The sequence below is a fragment of the Columba livia genome, chromosome 17, assembly GCF_036013475.1.
Source record: "Columba livia isolate bColLiv1 breed racing homer chromosome 17, bColLiv1.pat.W.v2, whole genome shotgun sequence".
Lineage (NCBI taxonomy): Eukaryota > Metazoa > Chordata > Aves > Columbiformes > Columbidae > Columba > Columba livia.
The window spans coordinates 10,524,899-10,548,434 of record NC_088618.1 but is presented as its reverse complement, the minus strand read 5'-3'; the positions used below and the strand labels follow the sequence as shown (position 1 = coordinate 10,548,434).

At 40.8% G+C, this 23,536-nt stretch overlaps 1 protein-coding gene across 10 annotated transcripts in view; it reads right to left on the bottom strand.

Annotated features, from left to right (window-relative positions):
* CIT (citron rho-interacting serine/threonine kinase) overlaps positions 1-23,536 on the bottom strand; it is a 75,454-nt gene that overhangs the window by 29,987 nt on the left and 21,931 nt on the right. For 7 of the 10 annotated variants that reach the window (XM_065033762.1, XM_065033764.1, XM_065033766.1 and 4 more), the window contains 11 exons: positions 19,302-19,407; positions 18,291-18,434; positions 16,818-16,937; positions 11,401-11,571; positions 11,080-11,139; positions 10,436-10,489; positions 8,769-8,909; positions 8,270-8,395; positions 5,362-5,457; positions 3,522-3,638; positions 2,985-3,094 (listed from right to left, as the gene is read on the bottom strand). In XM_065033762.1, coding sequence (XP_064889834.1) covers positions 2,985-3,094; positions 3,522-3,638; positions 5,362-5,457; positions 8,270-8,395; positions 8,769-8,909; positions 10,436-10,489; positions 11,080-11,139; positions 11,401-11,571; positions 16,818-16,937; positions 18,291-18,434; positions 19,302-19,407 — 1,245 coding nt within the window. The remainder of the gene's footprint in view (positions 1-2,984; positions 3,095-3,521; positions 3,639-5,361; positions 5,458-8,269; positions 8,396-8,768; positions 8,910-10,435; positions 10,490-11,079; positions 11,140-11,400; positions 11,572-16,817; positions 16,938-18,290; positions 18,435-19,301; positions 19,408-23,536) is intronic. The other 3 variants (XM_065033763.1, XM_065033765.1, XM_065033770.1) reach the window with 1 other exon arrangement.

Genomic DNA, 23,536 nt, shown 5'->3' with positions numbered 1-23,536 from the left:
GGAACAACCCCAGGCTACAGTAGAAGTTGGGGAATGACCTATTAGAGAGCAGTGTAGGGGAAAGGGACCTGGGGGTCCTGGTGGACAGCAGGATGACCATGAGCCAGCACTGTGCCCTTGTGGCCAGGAAGCCAATGGTACCTGGGGTGGATTAGAAGGGGGATGGTCAGTAGGTCAGAGAGGTTCTCCTGCCCCTCTGCTCTGCCCTGGTGAGACCACACCTGGAATATTGTGTCCAGTTCTGGACCCCTCAGTTCCAGCAGGACAGGGAACTGCTGGAGAGAGTCCAGCGCAGGGCAACAAAGATGCTGAAGGGAGTGGAGCATCTCCCGTGTGAGGAAAGGCTGAGGGAGCTGGGGCTCTTGAGCTTGGAGAAGAGGAGACTGAGGGGTGACCTCATTAATGTTTACAGATAGATAAAGGGTGAGTGTCAGGAGGATGAAGCCAGGCTCTTCTCGGTGACAACCAGTGACAGGACAAGGGGTAATGGGTGCAAACTGGAACACAAGAGGTTCCACTTCAATTTGAGAAGAAACTTCTTCCTGGTGATGGTGGCAGAGCCTGGAACAGGCTGCCCAGGGAGGTTGTGGAGTCTCCTTCTCTGCAGACATTCAAACCCGCCTGGACACCTTCCTGTGTAACCTCATCTGGGTGCTCCTGCTCCATGGGGGGATTGCACTGGATGAGCTTTCCAGGTCCCTTCCAACCCCTGACACTCTGGGATTCTGTGAAAAAGAAAAAAAAAGTCTTTCTACATTATTTACAATTCCTGGAATCATGTCATCATGCATTGGAAAATTCTGCCTCATAGTGTGCTTTCTACTTAGAAGCCTCACAAAGCTCTTCATGTATTAATGAATTAACATTTTAAGAAGTTCAGTGTGAGATAAGCTGTTATTAATCCTATCTCAGAGAAATTATGTGGGTTGCCCAAGATCAAATAGGAAGACTTAACAAAAATAAATAGAACTTAAGTCTTCTGACTCACATTTCTATGCGTTGCACACAAAACCACCCTTTCACCTTTTCTCTTTTTTTAATTTACCTCTACAGATTATTGCCAGCCAGAACTGTCAAAAGGTGTTATTTCACTTCCTACTGTTTACTGGGCTATCTTCTCAGGAACCTCATAATCATTAGTTTCCTCAGCTACAGACGGAATAAAAGCTGCAGAGTTCCCTTCTCCTCCAAAGGGTTTAATCACTACTTCTCCTCTTCAAACACGCTCAGATTAGCTGGCGCTGTTGTGGATTCAAAATACAGTCCAACAACAGATTTATACATTTTCACCACCACAATTCACAAAATAAGCACAAATTCGTTAGCTATCTGCATGCATAACAAAGCAATCTTCTCTTACAATGTTGTTAATTCCGTACTATCTTCTACCAACCCTGCAAAATTGCATTACTTGACAACGTCTCTCAATAATCTCGTCTAAGTCATATGTTAAAACATTACTATATTTTTTCTTGTTTCCTCTGGACCTCCAGTCAAGTGCCCGGATCCCAGAGGATGCACCAACTCCGTTCAGCACCAATGCCTGTGACCTAGACCTTGCCTATGCTTCCCAGGGACATGTTGCGGCAATACTCCTGTTTTATTTCAGACTGAATGTAAATTACAGCTTTTGCTGCCTCAACAAACTCCCCGGGTGATTAACTGGAGGTCATCTGGAGCATAAAGCAACGCAATTAAATTTCTCAGTTATTTCTGTGAATATTTTCAGCTGCTTAGGCTACAATGATTTGCCCGATATTTGAAACACAACAAAAATTGGAGCCATTACATATTTGGAGGCATAATCACCACTGAAAAGGAAAAAAAAAAAAAAACCAAGCAACTCTTTGCCAAAATTCATCTTTGCTTGATTCTATTCAATATTATAGATGAATCTACCCAAGCGCTTCCCACACACTCTGCCCGACATCACACCCAGCAGCTGATGGACACTGACAACCCTTCTGCAGACAGCCAGAGCTGATGACTCTCTGAACTCAGCATATACTACCTCAGCCCCACCTTGCAGGTCATATCAAACATTCTGTGCTTTTTCCTATACTTGAAGTTGAATGCCTTCATTTATGAAGGAAGAACATAATTTTAAGGAATCTCAGCAAAAATCCAAAGTAAAATAATGCTATGGCATACAAAGAGAGCTGACATAGAAGATTTCCTCTGTGTTTAATAAATAGAAATTCACCACAAGAAGAATTGCTGATTACACAGCGATTCAAGATGCCATTAGGTCTTGACCTGTAGTATACTCCAAAAACACTGAACTATTACACCGACCATTGATGAGAACGAGAGGCTGAATACGAGAAGGCAAGAGAGAGAGATGCAAGTGCTAACTGGGCCAGGACAAAAACCCAAATGAATTGAAGCAGAATTCTGAAACTGAGCTGGAATATCTCCTGCTTCACGTTACTCCTGCCTATTTCAGTAACAGAACATCTCACTCTTGCAATTGGCAGTTCAAAAACATGCAGAAAAACTCTAGGCTTAAAAGTCTGCTTTTCTTACTTGCGTTCATCAGGGCAGAATGGGATGTTTGTGAAAGAAAGTTGTTTAATGATTTCAATTTCAGCGTCATGTAACTGCCACCAAGACCAAAGAAAATATAAATCTATTAGCAATACATGTGTTCAAAAAAGGAAAATATGCTTCTCCAGAGGTATTTTAGACTTTAAAATCATTAGTACTCATTTAATATGTTGGGTAAACCTGCACAAAGCACGAGCCTTAGGAAAGGCTCCAAAGCAAACATTGTAATACAAACCAATTTTCCTAGTCATGTTTGAGGAAACACAGAATCTGCAGTGAACCACAACTATGTGAAGAACAAGCATATTTTTGCATCACCGAAAAACAAGCAGGGAGCACAGCAGGCCTGCAAAAAAGAGCCACTTTTACATTAAGAGAACAGATCTTGCTGAGAACTGTTTAGCAGTGACCAGTGTGACAGCAGTCGCTGTACTTACATGTTCCTCTGGGTAAAGAGGCTGCTATTTGCTGCCAGTTTATTTGCCTCAGACAATTCCACTATTCTCTGCTCCAGTGATCTAATCTTCGAATCCATGGCATTGATCATCTGAAACAGAGCAATGTGCCTTTGAGACTGCACAATAGAAGGAATTATACAAACACTGTTTTAAAAAAGTCTGAACTTTTTCTAGAAACAAAAAGAAGAAAACCAATCAAACAGCCAAAAGAGCATCACAGACACAATTACTGGAGCTATTTACAGCTGCTTCCTACTGCTTTTATATTAGGAGAAAGCAGCCATTATATTATCAATGCACAAAATGAGGGGTACACCACGAGCTACCTGGCTATTTTTAAGAAGACGAAACCTTGAATTAAAAAAACACGTCTTTTAAAATCAGTATTAATCAGTGAACTTCCTTCAAAAGAGCTCAGCAGAACTACAAAGCCTCCAACAAGATTATCTTGCTTGAAATCAGAGTCTCAGAAAGCTACTCTTAAAATGCTTTGATTTCCAATTCAACTCTACGTACCGCCTTCTGTTCAGCCAGGACTTTACACTTCTCACGTGCTTCTTCTTCATGTCTTCTGAGCATATTCTCAAGTGCTTCCTTATCTGCAAGATCTTTCTTCATCTGATTTTCCAACACCTAAATGAAGACATTTCTTTTGTCTAAATTATATCTGTTTCACTGGGCAAAGGGCAAGCAGAGAGAAAATCATCAAGAAAGATAGAACTTTTTTTAAGCAATTGATCATATCTCAAGCAAAATTAAACCCAAGATGCAATTGCATTAAATCCACTGAAGAGAAAACTCCAAAACAGAACACTCTCAGTTACCTCTGCAGATTGAATTTAACGATGGAATTTTAGAAAAACATCGAGATACCGTAGATTTTTTTAATTACTATTTTAAGTCATATAAACTCTGTTGAAGAAATATTCCAGACAAATGCAACAGGAAACAGAAAAACTCTAGACCCCAATCTGTATAGCGGAGGGAGTACGGAAGTGCACGTGCCTTGGCTGCCCTACCAACATGGCTCAGAAGTAATTTGTAAATGTATGCATGAGACCCCATGAATTCAAGTCAGAGACACCAAGAGAAACAATTAAGTAAAAGATTTCTTTTTGTGGCATGAATACCTGTCATTTGGAACAGAACTAAACTGTTATTACATTTAATGTTAATACTTTTTTTTTAAATGCATGTTATGTGTGCATGTCCAGAGCTCTAAGTCGGTTGCTAAACTGAAAGTCATTTCCTTCAAAGACAAGTTTTCAAAGGCACGAAGTCTGGACACCACAGGATATTTTTTACTGTTCCAGTTACAACATCCCATGTCCTCTTTCACACCTTTGAACCTCTGTCACCAGCTTCCCGATTCCTCCTCCTAAACCCTGTATCACATGTCCCCCCGTAACACGCTGGTTCTCTTTTTCTTTTAATTCTTTTTCCAATCCCTTTCCTCTTCTCCAGTTTTCAATGTCACCACTTCTCCTTTCCCAGCATCTATCTCTGATCTTCCTGCTTCCTATTGCTCTCACTACTGATTACCACATACTCTGGTCTGCCAGGAAATGTTCTTATTTCTCTTTTTTTGTTTCATATTTCTCTCGTAGAAATTCCTTCTCTCCCCTCAAGTACTATATCCTGTCACGTTTAAATGTAGAATTCAAGTCCTAGGTAAACATACCAGATAGAGGTTGCTGAAAACAGATCACGCTCAGTAGAAACAAAGATTGTTACAAAATGCATTTCCTGGCTGACATACTGCAGGTTCTTCAGAAAAATCCTCAGCCAGTGCACACACTCCTGTTTTCCAGTTTGTTTTTCCTAATTTTAGATGGTGTCTATGATTCTATTTCTGTTTGTTAAAGTCTTATGCTACCCTGGAAAAGACAAAACCAAAGTGGGTGGCTTCTGTGGCTCCTTGGCAGATGTTACAGCTCCAAGAAGATGGAATTTCAGAAACTCTCTAGTATTTGCTGAATTTAAAACTCGCAGGTAGGCTCTGTGAATACTCTTAGAATATCAGCAGCAGGAACTGAAAGCTTTTTCAGGATGTGAGACACAATAGCAGTAAGGATTATCTAGTCAGCAATAGTCAAATTACAATCAAAAACTGCCTTCCTATAGTTCTGACTTCAGCTGCCACCTGTTTAAACGCAGTGCTAAAGACAGACCAGGTACAATGGTATGGACTAGAAGAGAAAATTATTCCAATTCCACTGAGCTCTCTAAACATTTCAGTAGGGGTAAGCAAGAAGGTAACCCAAAAAACAAAGGATTCAGAGTCTAAAGGCAACTGGTTTTCCCTGAACTCACTCTACCCACAAAAGCTGGTAGGAAGATAAGAAGATATTTTTACTTTGAGTTTTTCCTCATAGAATTGTTCCTTCTGTTTCAGCTGCAGCTCCAGGTGTTGTGCTGCGATCTGAGCCTCACGATGCTTTTCTTCCAGCTCCTAAAAAACAGCAGAGATTCATATTCAGACACAAAGAAGTAGCAGGTGCTGTGTTTATGTGTTACATAGGTACCAAACATCCATTCATTGTTTTTACGCCTTCACACTATAAAAATCCCAAGACCAGGGCTGTCGTAGTAAAAAGCCATTAGGAGAGCTGTACATTATCCGTTTTAAGCTTTGCATATTGCTGCTGGCCCATCTACTGTACAGCAGATATACTGTTAAAGACAAAGATTTCTATTAATACTTCCACTGTAAGAATCTCCATTTCCCAGTAAAATATTCCCAAAGATGGGCCAAGGTCGTTTTGTGAAAACAAGCAGTTATAAACACTTCAGAGCTGCAGTGGCATCACAGGAAGTGCAGATCTATTTTCGACAAGGTCTCTCATTTGTTTTCTCACAGAAGACCTCAATAATGGGGCACTGCTGTCTATTCTTTTCATTCTACATTCATAGACTGGGAATACATTTCACTCTGCCATATTCCTCAGATGAATGTTGTCAGAATAACTATTTATAAATTGCTGGGGAAATGAACAGTGCAGGATGCAATATGTATGGTAGAACATACCAGAATATTTTTAACCTCTGTACTTCACGTTGGATAGTTTGAGCCATGCACTTCAAGGACTTAAATAATTCTGTATTTCATAAGTTGGCTATTTTTGCTGTCTGACTATTTATTCAGGGTATACCTACAATCACCTTTCACAGGCTATCTCGCAAGAGCTGAGTTTAGAACTTTATGCTCATTTATTGACATATTTGCCATACCAACAATTTCCTTAGAACAAGAGGCAGATCCAGGTCTGCCGTTCTCTACCTTTGGGTTGACTTTTGCACAGACAAGTTCAGGTTTTGGGGTGCACCCAGGTCTCCTTTCTGCCTTTGTTACTGCATAGCACAGAAAAACATCCCGATATTTCTACTTTAGCTTTTTTCATATTCTCTTTTCTGATCGTCCTCATCTTGAAAACATACAAAGATTTTTTGTTCCAGTAACTGCAATAGGCCGCTTTTTCCAGAAGTGCGAATCAAAGAGGAGGTTCACCAAAAGTAGGTCATCTACAGTGCCGAGCACCCGACACTTCTGCACAGAATGGAGATTGCTGCTTTCTGCAATTGAAACATGTCTCCCAGCAACAAGAGGGACAACTTACCTCCCCCAGAAGCCCACACGTTTCAGGTCCTGGCAGAGAATCAGACAATCAGATCAGGAGTAGCTTCAAAGCTACCAGCATCAGACTGCTCATCTTGTAGCAGAAGCTTCACCGGTTTCTGCAGTGGCACTTAACAGCCAGTGTGGGCTCAAAAAGGTAATCTCTTACCATCCCAGTTCTCACTTACTATTCTCTGTGTAGCGATAACTTTATTAGCCTCATAGCAATGATCTACACGTTCAAGCAGTAACAAGTATCTTCTCTACCTTGTTTCTCACTTCTTATTCAATTCTCTACAGGCAGATCAGCAGCTACTTCTCAGGTACTGATGGGTATGCATGAAACCAATGTCTTTATTCAACAACTTCCACCTTATTCAATGCAATTCTGTATCTTCAGCTCCCTTTCACCTTTCTATTCCAGGAAAAGTCAAAAGCGTACGAATAGATCAACTTGAGGGAACAAACAGGGTAGAAATGGAGAAAAAAAGAAAATTATAACCCTGTGCTCCCAGATCAGAGCTGCAAGGAACCAGCAAAGAGGCTGTAGGATTATTTCTTAAACACCTGTTTGACTTCTTTATAAAATACTTTCGTGTCTCTCCAACATTCTGTCAGAACTCCATGGAAACTATCTATAAGAAGAGCTAAACATGTCCCATGGTGTAAAACAATTAGCCGATATTTCTGCACTCCCTTCCAGTTTTTCCTCCACAGAGAAAGTAATCAAAGCCAAGGAACAATCCCCAAATATACACAAGAGGCTTATGAAACAATGTGAAGTTTAACACTATTTCTAAACATAAAGCTGGCTCTGTGCCCAGCAAAACCAGTCTCGCACTTACCATGCAGTCATGTCATCAAAACAATTTCGAAGAAACAACACTACTAAAGAACTGATTCTACCTTTTCTGGAGAGCACTCAGGCATTCTGATGCTAAAGGCTACCTTTGCAGCTATTACCTTTGTCATATGGGCAACATAGAGAGAACTCTTGAGCAACACTACATTAATTTGATTATTCAACAATAAAATTACACTTCCTGTCCCAAGGAAGTATCAGAAACACTCTCTGCTTGGTTCACTGTTGAGTGACGTACTAGTTCACTATAAAGATTTAATAGGTTTAAGAAGGATAGAAACAAGAAACTGCCAACAGAGAAGTTATGTGGGTGAAAATGGATTCCTGACAAATATTATCTTTGGAGATGAACAGTTTAGATGACTAATTTCACGCTGCTTCAAAATGTAAGCATTTCAAGTAGATCTAACCTCTAAATTCCTTTGCAATTTAGTTTAAAAGCTAGATACCAATGTGTTTATTGTTGAAGCATCCTGTCCCAAGAATGCTTTACTTCTGAAACTATCGTTAGGTAATTAACTTAAATATTACTAAGTTGACTTAAAAGTGCTCCCACTGAGACGACTAGAATTTTAAAGTAGTACTAAGACTAAAGGTACAGGAGTTAAGTTGCAACTAAAAGTGAATTTGAGCACTTAAGCTTTCTCCAGGATGACTGGTACAAGAAACAAATCCCTTTATTCAACAGTTTCCACCTTATTCAATGCAATTCTATGTCTTCTGTTCCTTTCCTAGCCCTTTCTTACAAGCTCTTCCCCTTTATCTTTCATTTTCACCTCTGCTCACCAGAATTTTTTCTGCCATCTGTTGAATCTGTTGAGATTTAGTTTGAATATCTTCCTTTAGACGGTTTTCTCTTCGTTCCACGGTCTCTAACCTCTTCACTTGATTCTCCAGAGAATGGCGCCGCTCCTGCAGAGCAATCATGAACTGCCATTTAGGTGAACCAGCTCCGCATTACCACAAAGCAACGAGCACATTCCAGAAAAAAGTCAGCAGAAGCAGTCAATGTATGGTCATCTTTTACATTTGAAACCCTCATCATGCCTCAAATCCCTTATGCTAACCACACATCCTTATGGACTCCTCACTGAAAATAAAAAGTCTTGTGGTTTTCTTCAAAGAAACACATGGTTTTTAACTAAAAATGTGTTAATGCCTAGCATCACTTTCCCATGAATAATTACTACAGGAATACAAGCTGTTCACAGCCATCCAGACAAGGGCTCCTAAACTGAGACACATCCCAATACTAATTTACTCTAGATAGACGTTCTCCACTCACCTCCGCTTCAAGCAATTTCTTCTTCATGCTTTCGTTAGAATCTTCCCGATTCTGCAGTTTCTCTAACTCCTTCTCAGCTCTCTCCTTTGCTTGGCGGATATTCTGAAGAAGTTCAGTTGCCTCTGAGCTAGCTTTCACAGCCTGGAGGTCCAAAGAGGAAAAAAAAGGTATTGTAAGAAAAACACACGCGTAAAAACTTGGTATGAAAGTTCATAACCTGAAGATGGCCAACGTTGTGAATAAAATTGCTACAGGACTTTGGCCTAGCAGTCTACAATTAAGACAACCTATTAAGTGTCGTGGTTGAGACGGACAAACGACATAGACAAAATTCTTCCAAGATGAAAGTAGTAGATGTCATTTATTGCCACAAGTGCATTTTTATACAGTTTTACCAATTCATGTGTCTCTTCACTATTGGTTACAAGTTACAGCAGTAACATCTCATTGGCTATTTTTGCTATCATCAGTGTTACTCTTTTACTCCCTTCTCTCTCATGGGTACATCCTTAACATCTCTAGATACTCCTTTACTCCCATCTTTCTCATGGGTAGGCCTTAATATGTTCAAGGCTAATTTCTGTTCCCATGCGCTCCATCAGGGAATCCAAAGACCCACCGTAGCCCCACAATTAACATGTGGAAGAACCCAAATTCTAACTTCTGTTACACAATTCTGTTCTGTTTCACCAAAAAAAAAAAAGAAAATCCAAGGGGTCTATATGTTTGTCTTGCCATACTGCAAGTTTCTAACTGTCTCTATGTACTGAAATTTCTAACTGTCTCTATGTACTATGTATCCCCAAATTCAGCTCCAGTTCTTGGAAAGAACTCACAAAATACTCCTGCTAAAATGTTGGGAGAATAACCTGTTGGCTTACAGTCAATTCATTGGAACTAATGAAAGGAAAAAGGGGAGGGGGTGGTAAAACACAGCTTTTAAAGATATTAGAAGTACAATTTGACATAGTTTTGACCTCCTATTTACATTCTAGATCCCAAGACCTTGAAAAAGCCATCCCTCAGCAGGTGCCAGGTTTGAAATGCTCTCCCAGTGGATTATTACAACCCCTTTCTTTTCTGCTGAAAGATCCCAATAAGAGAAGCTCCCCTATTGTTCTTACAATGGCTTAAGTGACAGACTGACCACAACTGCAAACATTAGATATTATGTACTTCTTTCAGCTTATGTTGCTAAGGTATTTCAATTCTGTTGTGAATCCTTATCATATAACATTTTTACTGCAAGCAATTAACTGGAAAGTGATTTTGCAATTGGAAGAGAGTATACTGGGAGATTAAACCAAGTCCAACACGTATGTTTCTAGTGAGCTAAAAACATCTGAACCCTGTCTTCAGAAGCAAGGGACCAGTGCATTGCATTGGGAATACCCAAACTGGCCTTTTAAATTTGAATTTCTGTACACTACTCCAGTTCTGACTCAGCTTCATTTGTAAAAATAAACACTGTTGACATGTCTTAAGAACCGAAAGCATATTGAGAACACCAGTGACTTCAGATACCAGTTCCCACCCCCTTTTCCTTATCATCCCCCATGCTATGACTAATTCTATTTTTGAGGATAAAACGAAGTGCATCCCTCCTCTGCATTAAGGTTCCACTGGAAAATCATGTGGAAAATTCACTTTCACCACCCAGACATTACCTTTGTCAGCTTTTCCTGCAGCTCCTGGATTTTGGCCTGCTGCTCTGTATTGATCTAGAGTTAAATAAGAAGATGGGGGGGAAAGAGTGTTGTAAAACCAAAAAGGAGAAAATACTCTCTACTTATGATAACATATGATACCATAAGTATACTTACCATACCATATTTTAATTCATTTCCAAAAAAACCTTTATTTCTCCCTATATATTGCAACACACCAAAATGCTTCTTGGCAAATCTACTTCCATTTTACTAACTTCTGGTTGATTTCATATTTTGTTCACCAAGTAGATCTTTCAGTGTGAGAATGCTGAGAATTCCTTTCACTTTTTATTTACTATTCTTTATTCATAAAGAAAACCCTTATGTATCACTAACCTAACTCCAAGCTCAGATAACACAGGCCGGTCTGTCTTTGCCTAGCTTCAGAATACAATCCATTAAGAACAGGATATCCAGACACAGCTTTAGACCAAATCAGAAAGAACAGTGAATCCCACCAAGAAAAGTATTTTAAAAAAATAAAACGGGGAGGGATGTGAAGCTGTACATGCCATTGACGAGCCACAGACACTCTTGGTTTCTGTGCATAATATGAATGACACAGGAGGCAAACTCCAGGACATTGAAGTGTGAACACGCACCTTCTCCAATTTGCAATACAAGTCTCCTGCTTCATTTTTTCCTTGATCTTTAACCTGTAACTTAAATAGAAAATATATAAAAGTCTCAGGAAAAGTTGTAGTACACTGGTCTTCTATCCAGTCACCTCATGCAATTTAAACACAAGAGTTACACAAAGTATAAATTACATGAGTTCAAGTGTATGATTGAAAACCACTTCGTATTAGTTTTGTATAAACCACATTAATTTTTAGAGGACTCAGACAACACTTGTGTGTGTGTGTGTAAAACAGCACTAGAAATTCAATAATCAGTCCGCTCGCCCATGAAGCCTAAACTACCTTTTGCAATTTGTTGTGGCATTCAGTAGCTTTACGTTTGAATTCTTCAGCTGCCAGTCGGGACTCTCTCAACTCCGATTCATAAAGATCACTACGCCTGCGAGCTGAAATAAGATCCTCTTCTAACTGGTTCATCATCAACCTCATTTCTTCTACTTGAGCTTGATACTCCTGTAGTTGTGGTGGAAGGGAAAGAAAAGGCATCACATTTTAGAGGCAACAGGGGAAATACTTGGAGTAGCGGATCCCACAATGCTGACTGCAGGCAAGAGGCACATTTAAGAATATGTGGAAGAAAAATACAAGATAAAACAATAAGAAATAAATAAAATAACATATCCATAGTGGTCTGGTTTGAGTATTGCCATTTTCAAGTCCATCCCTCATAAAAGTCAATACATAGACTTTTGGAGGCTGGCTTCACAGCCATACACACATCTACATACAAATGATAAAAATTACTTACATTTCTAATTTCTGAAACAGAAATGTGCCTTTGAGTTGATGTCTCTACTAGACGCCCAGATGCTCCCCCAAGATATATTTTCTCAGGCTGATACCATGACAGTTAGCCCAGATCTGCACAGCTTAGGTAAAAGGAAAGAAGGAGAAGCAGAGGGGAAGCGCGCAGTGGCTGCCGGCCAGCGGTTCTTTGCTCTTGACAGAGTTAAAAAGGAACATATTGCTCTGTACAGGAAACAACTCAAAATCAAATATTAACTTAGAAACTACCTGTAAAACTCACATTGCCCATAAAAGCTATTTCCTTATATAGGCAGAAATAATGATTCCCCATTTGGGACACTACAAGATAGGGCATTTGGATGGGAAAGGTGAAGAAGTAAAAAACATTTGATGTGACTATCTCAATGAAACCGAGTAGTCAAACTGAGACTAACTCATGAGGTTGCTCTCATATCTTTACTGGAAAAAATGAACTTCATGCTGTTTATTTAGCATTTACTAAGACCTGTAAGTATATATTTATAAAGCTACTCTAAAAAAAAAAAAAAAAAGAAATAATGAAGCTGAGAACAAGTCGAAAACATGCACATCAAGAGCTAGGCAAAAAAGATTCTGAAAGACTGACAGTGGGGGAGTTTATCTTATCTTTCTTTCCATTTTAATATCTTGCAATACGCCTGACTACCCCCATATTCAAAAGAGTAACTGTCTCATGACAAAATCAGGTTTGTCATCACTCCTTCCAGCCAGCCAGCTGTCTTCAGTTAGACAACTGATTGCAGGAACACTGACCCTCATGTCAGCCCGTGATTCTCTAGCAACACGGGGAGCTTATGCAGATGTCCCCCTGTTGGAGCGAGCCCAGAGGAGGCCACGAAGGTGTCAGAGGGATGAGGCACCTCTGCTGTGAGGACAGGCTGGGAGAGCTGGGCTTGTTCAGCCTGGCGAAGAGAAGGCTCCAGGGAGACTGGGATCAGTGCCTAAAGGGGACCTACAGGAAAGCTGGAGGGGAACTTTTTACAAAGGGCAGATAGTGACAGGACAAGGGATGATGGCTTTAAACTGAAAGACAGTAGATTCAGATTAGATATAAGGAAGAAATTCTTCCCCACGAGGGTGGTGAGGCCCTGGCACAGGCTGCCCAGAGAAGCTGTGGATGCCCCATCCCCAGCAGTGTCCAAGGCCGGGTTGGACAGAGCTTTGAGCAACCTGGGCTGGTGAAAAGTGTCCCATGGCAAGGGGGTTGGAATGAGATGATCTTTAAGGTCCTTCCGAGCAAACCATTCTACGATTCCATGACATGTGAAGAAGCTGGGTCATTAACAGATTGCTTTACTATCCGTTACGGGCAGCATGGCAGAATGGCTCTTCAGTTTGTAATCCCCAAATTGGTTCTCCAGTTTGTAAGGCAGACAGGGGACCTACTCCTTCCAGTTAATCTCCCTGTGAATGACCTTCTTTTCTTGCTAGAAAGAATGAGAGCCTTTTTATAACAAACACAGTTGTGAATAAAAAAGGCAGAACGGTTTGAAGGAATACAAGCTCTGCTCAGAAATCATAATTTGTTAAGATTTCCTTTATATCAGCAAGCACTTGATCAGAGAATTACATGTATGACTACAGCTGCCACTGTGAAAATGAGTGTTTGGGAAGGGAGGAGAATGGGGAGGGAGAAAAGAAGGAAGAAGAAGAGATAATTAGCAATATTTCAATTTTTCTCATTTCTTCACAATTGCAAGACTATCTTTGAATAAATCTCATGGGCAGGTCAGAGCAACAGGCCACATCACTCAAGGCAATATAACTCTTGCACACGCACTGGTCACCGTTTAAAAACTATCAAGATGTACTTAAGTGCATATTAAGGGACAGGCAAAGCTCAGGGCATGTACTTGAAGCAAAACATTTCAGGGTAGCTGCATCCAAATGAGTGGGCCTTTCAAAAAATACAGATTCTGATTTGTTGCTAGTTCACCCATTTGTATGGGTCTTCATCAAGCGAAAACCAGAACAGAGGTTTATTAAAAAAAAAAGAACACAAACACACAGCCCTCCACCCCCAAAAATACCTGGGGTTAAGCTGAACCTACAGTCTTGCCCTGAAAACACCAAATGCCTAACTGTTGGGTTTTTTTGAAGATTCTAATTTGCTGCTAATTTTACTCATTCCCTCTCAAGCTTCAAGTTTTCAACAGCAAAACTCTAAGGGACTCTTCCATCTCACCTCCCAGTTCCCTCTGACTTAAAAAATAACGATCCATGTCTTTAATGACCAAGATCTACCTGCTGCTGTGAGTCAGCAAAACCATCTCTGCAGATTTTGTTGCCATGTTCTTGCAAATGTGTCCCAGGTAGCTCAGAAGACCACAGAATCACAGAATGTCAGGGATTGGAAGGGACCTCGAAAGCTCATCCAGTCCAATCCCCCCATGGAGCAGGAACACCCAGATGAGGTTACACAGGAAGGCATCCAGGCGGGTTTGTATGTCTCCAGAGTAGGAGACTCCACAACCCTCCTGGGCAGCCTGTTCCAGTGTCTGTCACCCTCAGTCAGAAGAACTTCCTTCTCAAATTTAAGTGGAACCTCTTGTGTTCCACTTTGAACCCATTACCCCTTGTCCTATCATTGGTTGTCACCGAGAAGAGCCTGGCTCCATCCTCCTGACACTCACCCTTTATATATCTGTAAACACTAATGAGGTCACCCCTCAGTCTCCTCTTGTCCAGCTCCAGAGCCCCAGCTCCCTCAGCCTTTCCTCACACGGGAGATGCTCCACTCCCTTCAGCATCTTTGTTGCCCTGCGCTGGACTCTCTCCAGCAGTTCCCTGTCCTGCTGGAACTGAGGGGCCACAACTGGACACAATATTCCAGATGTGGTCTCACCAGGGCAGAGTAGAGGGGCAGGAGAACCTCTCTGACCTACTGACCACCCCCTTCTAACCCACCCCAGGTACCATTGGCTTCCTGGCCACAAGGGCACAGTGCTGGCTCATGGTCACCCTGCTGTCCACCAGGACCCCCAGGTCCCTTTCCTCTACACTGCTCTCTAATAGGTCATTCCCCAATTTATACTGGAACCTGGGGTTGTTCCTACCCAGATGCAAGACTCTACACTTGCCCTTGTTATATTTCATTAAATTTTTCCCCACCCTACTCTCCAGCCTGTCCAGGTCTCTGGATGGCAGCACAGCCTTCTGGCGTGTCAGCCACTGCTCCCAGCTTGGTGTCATCAGCAAACTTGCTGATAGTGCACTCTATTCCCTCGTCCAAATAATTGATGAAAATATTGAATAATATAGGCCCCAGTACTGACCCCTGAGGCACTGCACTAGATACTGGCCTCCAGCTGGACTCCACCCCATTGACCACGACTCTCTGGCTTCTTCCCTTCAGCCAGTTCGCAGTCCACCTCACTACCCGGTCATCCAGACCGCACTCCCTCGGTTTAGCTGTGAGGATGCTGTGGGGACCGTGTCAAATGCCTTAAGTCAAGGTAGATCACGTCCACCGCTCTGCCATCATCCATCCATCTTGTTATTGCCACCAGGTCATAATCTCCTGCCCTAACACAGGTTTCTGACTCCTCCTGCTTATTCCCCATGCTGCAGGCATTGGTGTGCAGGCATTTCAGAGAGTGAGCTGAGCACACCGACTTCACCCCAGGGGTATGGGAGGCCTCCCAGCCTTCATGAACTCTAGAGTGCTGCCCCTTCGAGTCCACCTGAGATACTAAAGTCTGCAGGATATTAGAGATTCATTTGTTGACTTAAGCAGCATTTTTATGTCACTGTGAATCTTCACGAGCCAAATATAAAGATTCTGGGATAAAAATATTTGATTAAAAATTACTTGCGTTATTTTTTCTCTGTTACATGCCTGTACTGCCTAAAAATCTACTGATATTTATCATCACCAAATGTTCCACATTTCAATATTTAAAGCAACATTGCTAACAAAGTACCAGAACACAGAGTAATAAGCTCTAGATCCCTTGCATTACATAAAACAGCCACCCAGAAGAATGCTGTAGAAGCCTATGGAGGCCTTGCTACATCCAGAGGGTTGTTTCTGCATTTCATTACTTTTTACATAAGCGCAGCTCATGTCTAGAGAATTTTTACCAAGGTTTCTGGGCTTCCTTGTCTCAACCACTATGAAATTAGTCATTTAATGTTTGTCAAGTGCTTTGAAGATGAAAAACAACGGAAAACTGCAAGGAATTATTTGAACATCACAGCAAATTTCAATTTCTTTTTCTCAATACAATATGTTGCTATTACTTCATAAAACTGAATGGGTTCTGTCTTTAGACGATTTTAAATCCTAAAAATGTCCACATTTGTCACCATCTTTTCATTAATTTTGATTTTTTTTCCTTATGAACAACTGTACGAATTAATGATTTTTCAACATTCTTCTGGTGAAAAATATTATGAACAACTACTCTGCAAATACATTAAATTAGGAAAAGAACATTTAGGCAACACAGGTTCTATTGGGAAAGACCATTAAGCATTGAAACGGTCAGATAAGAAGACAAAACCAAACAACCAAGCAACACAAAATTAAGGCTAGCTCAGTTCTCTCCCAGGTGAAGATTCAGGAACACGCTTTGAAATTTGTACAGCTTGACCACTTAAAATGGATAGTTCATTTCTAATGTAGCGTATTACTAAAGCATTGTGACATTCTCCTAGGCTGGTTTTACAGACAAAGTACTTTCAGGATCAGGAAAAGAAAAACCTGAAGGCTGGAGCTTGTGCTTACTTGCAGTATACACAAAAGTATATTTTGTTGCTTCCCATTTTGCTTAAGAAACCATGCGAAAACACAGAGATTGGAGCCATCACAGCCTACCAACATAAAACAAAGGCCTGGCAACAGAGCTAGATTATGTCAAGAATGCCTATTTGTAGCTGGCCACTCTTGCTCGCCAAAGCAGCAGGTATACCTGTTCTTTGATCTCTTGCAGTTTTCGGCTTTGCTCTCTGATATCGTGAAGTAGCTGTAGTGCCTTATCATCTTCCTGCGACACCTCCATCCGTGCCTGCTCCAGGCTTCGCTTTAAGCTCTGCAGAAAGCAAAATGTTCAATACATAGTCTTTGGTTTTTCAGATGGCTGGATGATAAAGACCTTTAGCTACACAAATGCCTCCTTGATTGCAGTGAGGCAGCCAAAAAAACATTTAAAGAAACACAACCAAAAAAAAAACCACCAAGGCAACAATGATGGAAGCCCAAAGAAATTCATGGCCAGTGCCTTCTATCTGGATGGAAGCAGCCCATTTTACAAACTGTTTACTACATATAAATCTTAGTTCAAATCTCTACTTCCTCACATCAGCTTTAGAGACAAAAACCAAACAGAGATCACAAAAGGCATCCATTATTGACAGCATTTATCTATATTTTATCTAACACTATTAATTCACAACCTAGATACAATCCTTCAACTTCATGTTACTAACAAGCCTATTCATTTTTCCTGTTGCTGTTGAGTTAAATCCTTTAATCATCAATAAACTTCTGCAAAGAACAGAAGCACTGCTTCAGTATCTCACCACATACCTTACCTGCAGATTTTGAGAGACCAGTGGTCCTGCTATCAACTGTGTATTATTCTTCAACAGAGAGATACACACCGAATTTTATTTATTTACCCAGTAGCATCTGGCATAGGAAAATCACTCGGCCCCAGATAGGCTTCCCAACAAACAAACCCATCAGAAATGCTTTTCAATTCTCTGAAATCATCTGAATTTTTGTTCTTGGGACAAGAGAGGAAATAGAATATTATATCCAACTGAAAATACAGAGACCATTAACTGTAATGAAAATATCCTCACTGGAATCTTGCCAGGACAACTGGGCAGACATTCCAGCTCCCATGAAAAATGCCAAACGATCTTTGAAGACACAGTTTTAGGGCCCCATCTTCACATTCTATCTGAAAAATAGCAGCTGTCCTAACATCATCCCTGACATGATGCTGACGAACTGGATCAGCCTGAACCCAGAATACCACAGATGGAGGCAACACCATTGTTTCCTAATCCCCTTATTTGTCCTTGTAGACTTCTGTCTAGGTACTGATTAGGCTCCATTCTCTTCTGGCTAAGAAACCTGCAAGAAGTCAAATCCAAGCATGTTCTAGCACAGCCAAGACAAACATCACAAATAGTTTCAGCAAGACCAGGACAGTAACTATTTCTGTGTGTTATAAGCACATGATCAAGAAACAAAGTTTGAACGAAACTATCAAGCAAGCCTCTGCAAACAATTCAGGGCTCCATATTCAACAGAGACCCTCTCACATATTATTTTCTCTCCATCAAGTACCCCACTGAAACCGTGATGGAAGAGAAAGGCAAAGACCACCAGATTTGAGGCCTTCAGAGCTGAAAGGGCTGGTGTAAGGGCTCACACTGCATTCTGTGATATAGGTGGCCAGGTCCTGCTCCAGGAGGGATCGCTGGGTCTCAGAGGCTTTCAGTTCCACCTCCTTTTGGCTAAGTACAGCCTCCACCTCTGACACTCTCCGGTGCAACCGCGTCATTTCCTGCTCCATCTGCAATAAATATCAAGAGGTTATAAAGGGGGCCTCAAAAGCTTTGTTAACTGCTACTTTCAGAGCTCTGTTTGTAAGGAATATGTCTCCAAGAGACTTCTAGCTATATTTTTCCAAATGGTGTTTAAATTCCGATACCATTGTCTCTGCTCCAGGAATGCACAGTTCTTCTTAAGGACAAGTAGTAAGTCTAAGTCACCCCATTCATTCAAGCTGCTTGCTCATATTCAGTCATTCTTCGAACCCCAGTTAGCAAAGAAGACACAATCATTTTTCACCTGACTTGCAGAGATGGGTCACTTTAACCTTATCCCAAATCCATGCTGGACCAGAAGATGGTTTTCCCCCATCTCCTTGTCAGGAGCAAATGGTCAAATCCAGAACAGAGCAGGGAGACAAGTAATCGAACTCTCATAAAAGTCTCAAACAGTAAGTTTTAAAAGACTCCACCGGGTTCCTTTTATTGGAGCACGGCAACTGTTATAAGATGTTCACCATAACCAGTGACGTGACAACAGTTATGTAAGTAGAAGCTGACGAGTTAGGAAGAGAACCTCAGAACAGTGCTGCTGCAACTGTGCGTATGATGAAGAGGCACGGCCTGCAGGAAGAAGCAGTCGTCTGTGTCACGCTGAGAAAAGGACTGTTTAAAATCCAGAGCCGCTTCTTGTTAAGATAAAAGTATCTAGAGCAACAGCGTGGCCTAAATTCATCTCCCTTTGTACTGGAGAGGAAGCCACCTCAGTGAAGGAAAAGCACTTTGCCCACCACGAGTCTGGAAGATCAGCAGCATCTGACAGATCCCTGGACACAGAGCGGTTGCAGATTCCTGGAGCAATGGAGATGGCCAATTGCATAAATAAATACCTTGTGACACTTGTCCTGGGCGTCTTGGAGTTCTTTGCTCTTGAGAAGAAGTTTCTTTTCCATGGAGCTGACCTTGGCTGGAGAATCCACACTTGAAAAAACAGATCTAAAAGAGCAAAGCCAAACAGCATGTGAATGTAGGCAAAAAGTACTCAAATCTGCATTTATGCAACCTTGGTAAAGTCATTGGGTACTTACACCAGGATCAAAGAAAGATGCAGCAATCACAGTCTAACCGCCATCATTTCAGAGCAAACAAGCCATAAAACCCAATGACAGTATATCATTATTAAACAATCCATGCGTACTTCTAGTTACAATGTTAATATTTTCAATCAGTGACTTTCACGTCAAGAGTGCAAACCAATAAATCACAGCAACATTTTCACATAACTTATGTGAATTTGTAAGTGTAACAAAAACAAAGCCTCAAGTCAACATAACCATTTGGACAGAAAAAATGTGCAGAGAATTGCTTTTTATTTTGTGCTTTATTTTTAAACAGGTTTTTAAATGATCATCAAAGCACAAAAGCCCTAAAAACTTTAACATGTCATTACCTGCACCACAGGAAGAATAATTTCATATTCTTAGTTACCTTCTGTGAATCAAAATTGAACTGCAACTTTCCTAACCCAGTTCATACGATCCCTACAAACTCAATCAATAGCAATGTGATTAGTCACACTGCAGAACTTCTGAGTTCCACTTATAAGTAATTTCTTTCGTGAGACCCAACCTAACTGTACTATTCAAAACAATCTGACTCCAGAAACCCGAGGAAAATATTTACATGTTCTTCAGCTTTCTAATCGCGATTCAACACTTAAGAATTTTACTATTTCTCTTACTTTCAATTCATTCTAGGAAAGGATAGGAAGCCACTCAATGTTTTGGAGCATATTTTTAGTGCTCTGCAGTCTTACAGATGTAATTTGCAACCAGAAAATTAAGTACACATATCAAAACACGATTTGAAAAATCATATTCTCCCTCACCGAAAATGATTCAAACTAGACATTTAAGCAGTTAATGATGGAACCAGTGTTAACTGATAGATGAAAACGCAGAATTACAATGGAAGTGCTAATAAAAGATCACACGCTCTGCCCACACGGTGCTTTGTGCTTCTCCTGGCCACAGCTTGGTGTGCAGCCAGTTATCCCCAGCGAGCAACGCGCTTTGAGCAGCGCTCTGCACACAGCCGCACTCCCACACACAGCAGCACAGCAAAGTTGCCTTCCACCACCACCATTTTCTGAGAAAAACCTACTCCTTAATCCAAACAGATATGCAGGATAGTCACGAAAAAAAAGATACATGGATTTTCATGAAAATGCTGCAGCAACATCTTTGTATCAACACACATCTTCAGTACCACCACCTTAGGCAGTGGATGGGAAACACTGGTTTGATATTAGCAAACAAACATCACAACATCCACCCAATCTGCCTTGAAAGGTCAAATATTAATGTTTCTTCAGAAATTTGATGTGGAAAAACTTAAAGAATCCTGCATGTCAACAATGCAGATATCATCAGGACTTCGCCAAACCCAAAGGTTAAAAGTGGATGCTTTTGTAACGCGTTCCTTTAGTCCCGCTCCAATCCGATCCATCAGATTATCATACTTAAAAATCAATTTATAAAGCGTGTCTATACTCCTACAGAGAAAAGGCAACCATCTGAGAAAGATGAATATTAAATCCCAGAACAGCTGGGTGTACAAACAAGGCTAAAAATGAATAGTTGAGAAAAGTAGTCTAAAAATACAAATTAAAGCTCAAATTAACTAAAAAAGACGCTAAGGAATCTGCTTTAAAACGTTAATCAAAGATATGTAAATAGCTGCAAATGTGTACTGAGACAAGTCTGAAAATCTTTTTACAATAAAAATTTAGCTTTACAGGTCTGAACCATATTGGCTAAAGCAATTTTTTTTTTTTAAATTAGTTTTGGCATTAGCTATCACTTTATTTTTTTCAAATCTGAGACATTACCTAAGAAAACTACACCCAGTTCTCGCAGACTTGGTTTTATTTGCTGCTTCTGTTTCACCTCCCTAAGTGGGCTAATTTTATTTGTTATCCTTGCTTATTTTATTTGCCATTAATAGAATCAGAGCCTAATATTCCAGGCACCATTTTGCATTTCAGAAACTTCTCCTGGCAAGCCAGCTTGAAGCATCCATAGGGACTGCAAGGGACATCCATAGGGACATCCATAGGGAAGCAAGAGGACGGATTGAGGCAAGAAGATGCAGAGCTCTGTGAAGACAGGTTGGGCTGGGACAGGACAGGGCCCAGGGGACTCGCTTGGGCCAAGCTGGAATTTCATCAGGTGGCTCTAGAGGGAGGTGCTCCTCAGGGCTGGTGGCAGCTTGGTAAGGAAACAGAAGGCTACAAACTACAACTACAGTGATTCTTCCTCATCCCTATCCAAAGAGAGGAAGAAATTCCTTAAAAATCTATGTTCTGGTGACATGAGTATTTTCCTGTCACAGAAACAGTGCATCTTATCACCAAGTGAAAGTGGACAGTTTTTAAGAGACATCTTTTCCCAGTAATTCCTTCCTGTGTACAAATTACATTAGAACAACTTCATGAGCATCCATCCAACCTTCAAAGTATCAGAATGGGAGCAGACAGAGGAAATCAAGAGAAATGGAATACTGACTAATCTAATAAGCCTTGTCATGGTGAGATGAGCTCTCGACACAGCATGACAAGGTGGAAAATATCCACATTGCTGGGGCACTTATTTTCTTTCTCAGTCAACATCATCTCAGAAAGAAAACACATCCAATCCAACATCAAAAGCCACGCTGCAAAGCTATCATTCAGGTTGGTACCATCTCAGAATATTTCATTTAATTAACTGCTACATCTGGATCAATTCTCCCAGCACAACAGAGCAGTTTCTTCTGCTGCTGCCTCCAAGGTGTGAAAAAAAAAAGATTAACAAAAGGTAACCAGTGCACATCAACAACAAAATTGCAACAAAAGATTAAAAAACCGTATAGTCAAGTCTACAATACCAAGCGCTGATAGCACTAGCTGTGCCAATTGACGTTCACAAGAAGCACTGTCTGCACAACTGAAAAACAAGTGAACTTAGAGTTGACTGTCTAGTGGTTTCCCAGCTACAGCAGCAATGGCCCCAACCAGCAGAACTGTCAGAAACGGTGCTGGTTGTGAAAAGCTCCTTCAGTCTTAACGTGGCTGAGATGAAGAAGAAAAAAGTATCAGTACAGGAAAAGCTGTAAGATAATTCTGGGTTATCAAACTTGTATCTTAACCTCTCCTGTGTATCACACCTCATACCTTCCTTTGTCCTTTTATGGCACAAGCTCCCAGCTCACCTGTGCTGCTTCCTTCTCACGACGATTGACACCATCTGTCCTAATCCTGGCCCCCACACAACATGCCTATAATCTCATCCCCCGTCCCTCATGCTCTATTCTTTTTAGCATTATACTCATCTGTACCTTCCGCCCCCTCGTAAATGTTTGCTCAGGCTTAAAAAAACCCAACCAAAAACAAACAGTGATACCATCAATCTGTGAATAGAGCTAGCTGAAGCAAAGCATATTTTTGGTACGCTCATCCTGTGCTTCCTCTTTCATCTATCTTTGGTGAAAGAGTTTGCCAGAACCCGACAAACTGTTGGAAGAAATCAGTAGTCCTTCTTTTTGGAAGAATGGCCCATTTTAACTCTCAGTATTTTATAATGACAATTGTGAATCCATATCAAATTAGGATTCCAAGTCCATATCAAACTAGGATTACATTTCTCATATTCTGATAGATAATTAAAAAAATAAAGCCCTCTATCAGCAACTGAGATGAGGTACTAGTCCCACTGTCAGCCTTGCCTGTCAATATGTCTCTAGGTTCTGGTTTAGCAAGTATTTTGTATTATCCTAAGTTTTGTATCATAAGTAGTCAAGCCCATTTAGCTCCTTACTCCAGTCTCAGAAAAGACAGAGGCAGGCAAACATTTACATCACAAACTATTTTTTTAATTAAGTATTTACTTTTTTAGTATGTATTTTGGTATATGTGGTTAGTCCTGGATTTATAATGTATTTATGTTATGCCTTAGGCCCTCTGCTAGTCATATGCAAAGGACAAGAACAATTTTCTCTCACCACTTGATGCTTATTTCTGGGATCTCAGGATTTTTCTCACTTGTTCTAGGCACTGGAGATCAGCCATAGGCAGGAAGCAAGGTGG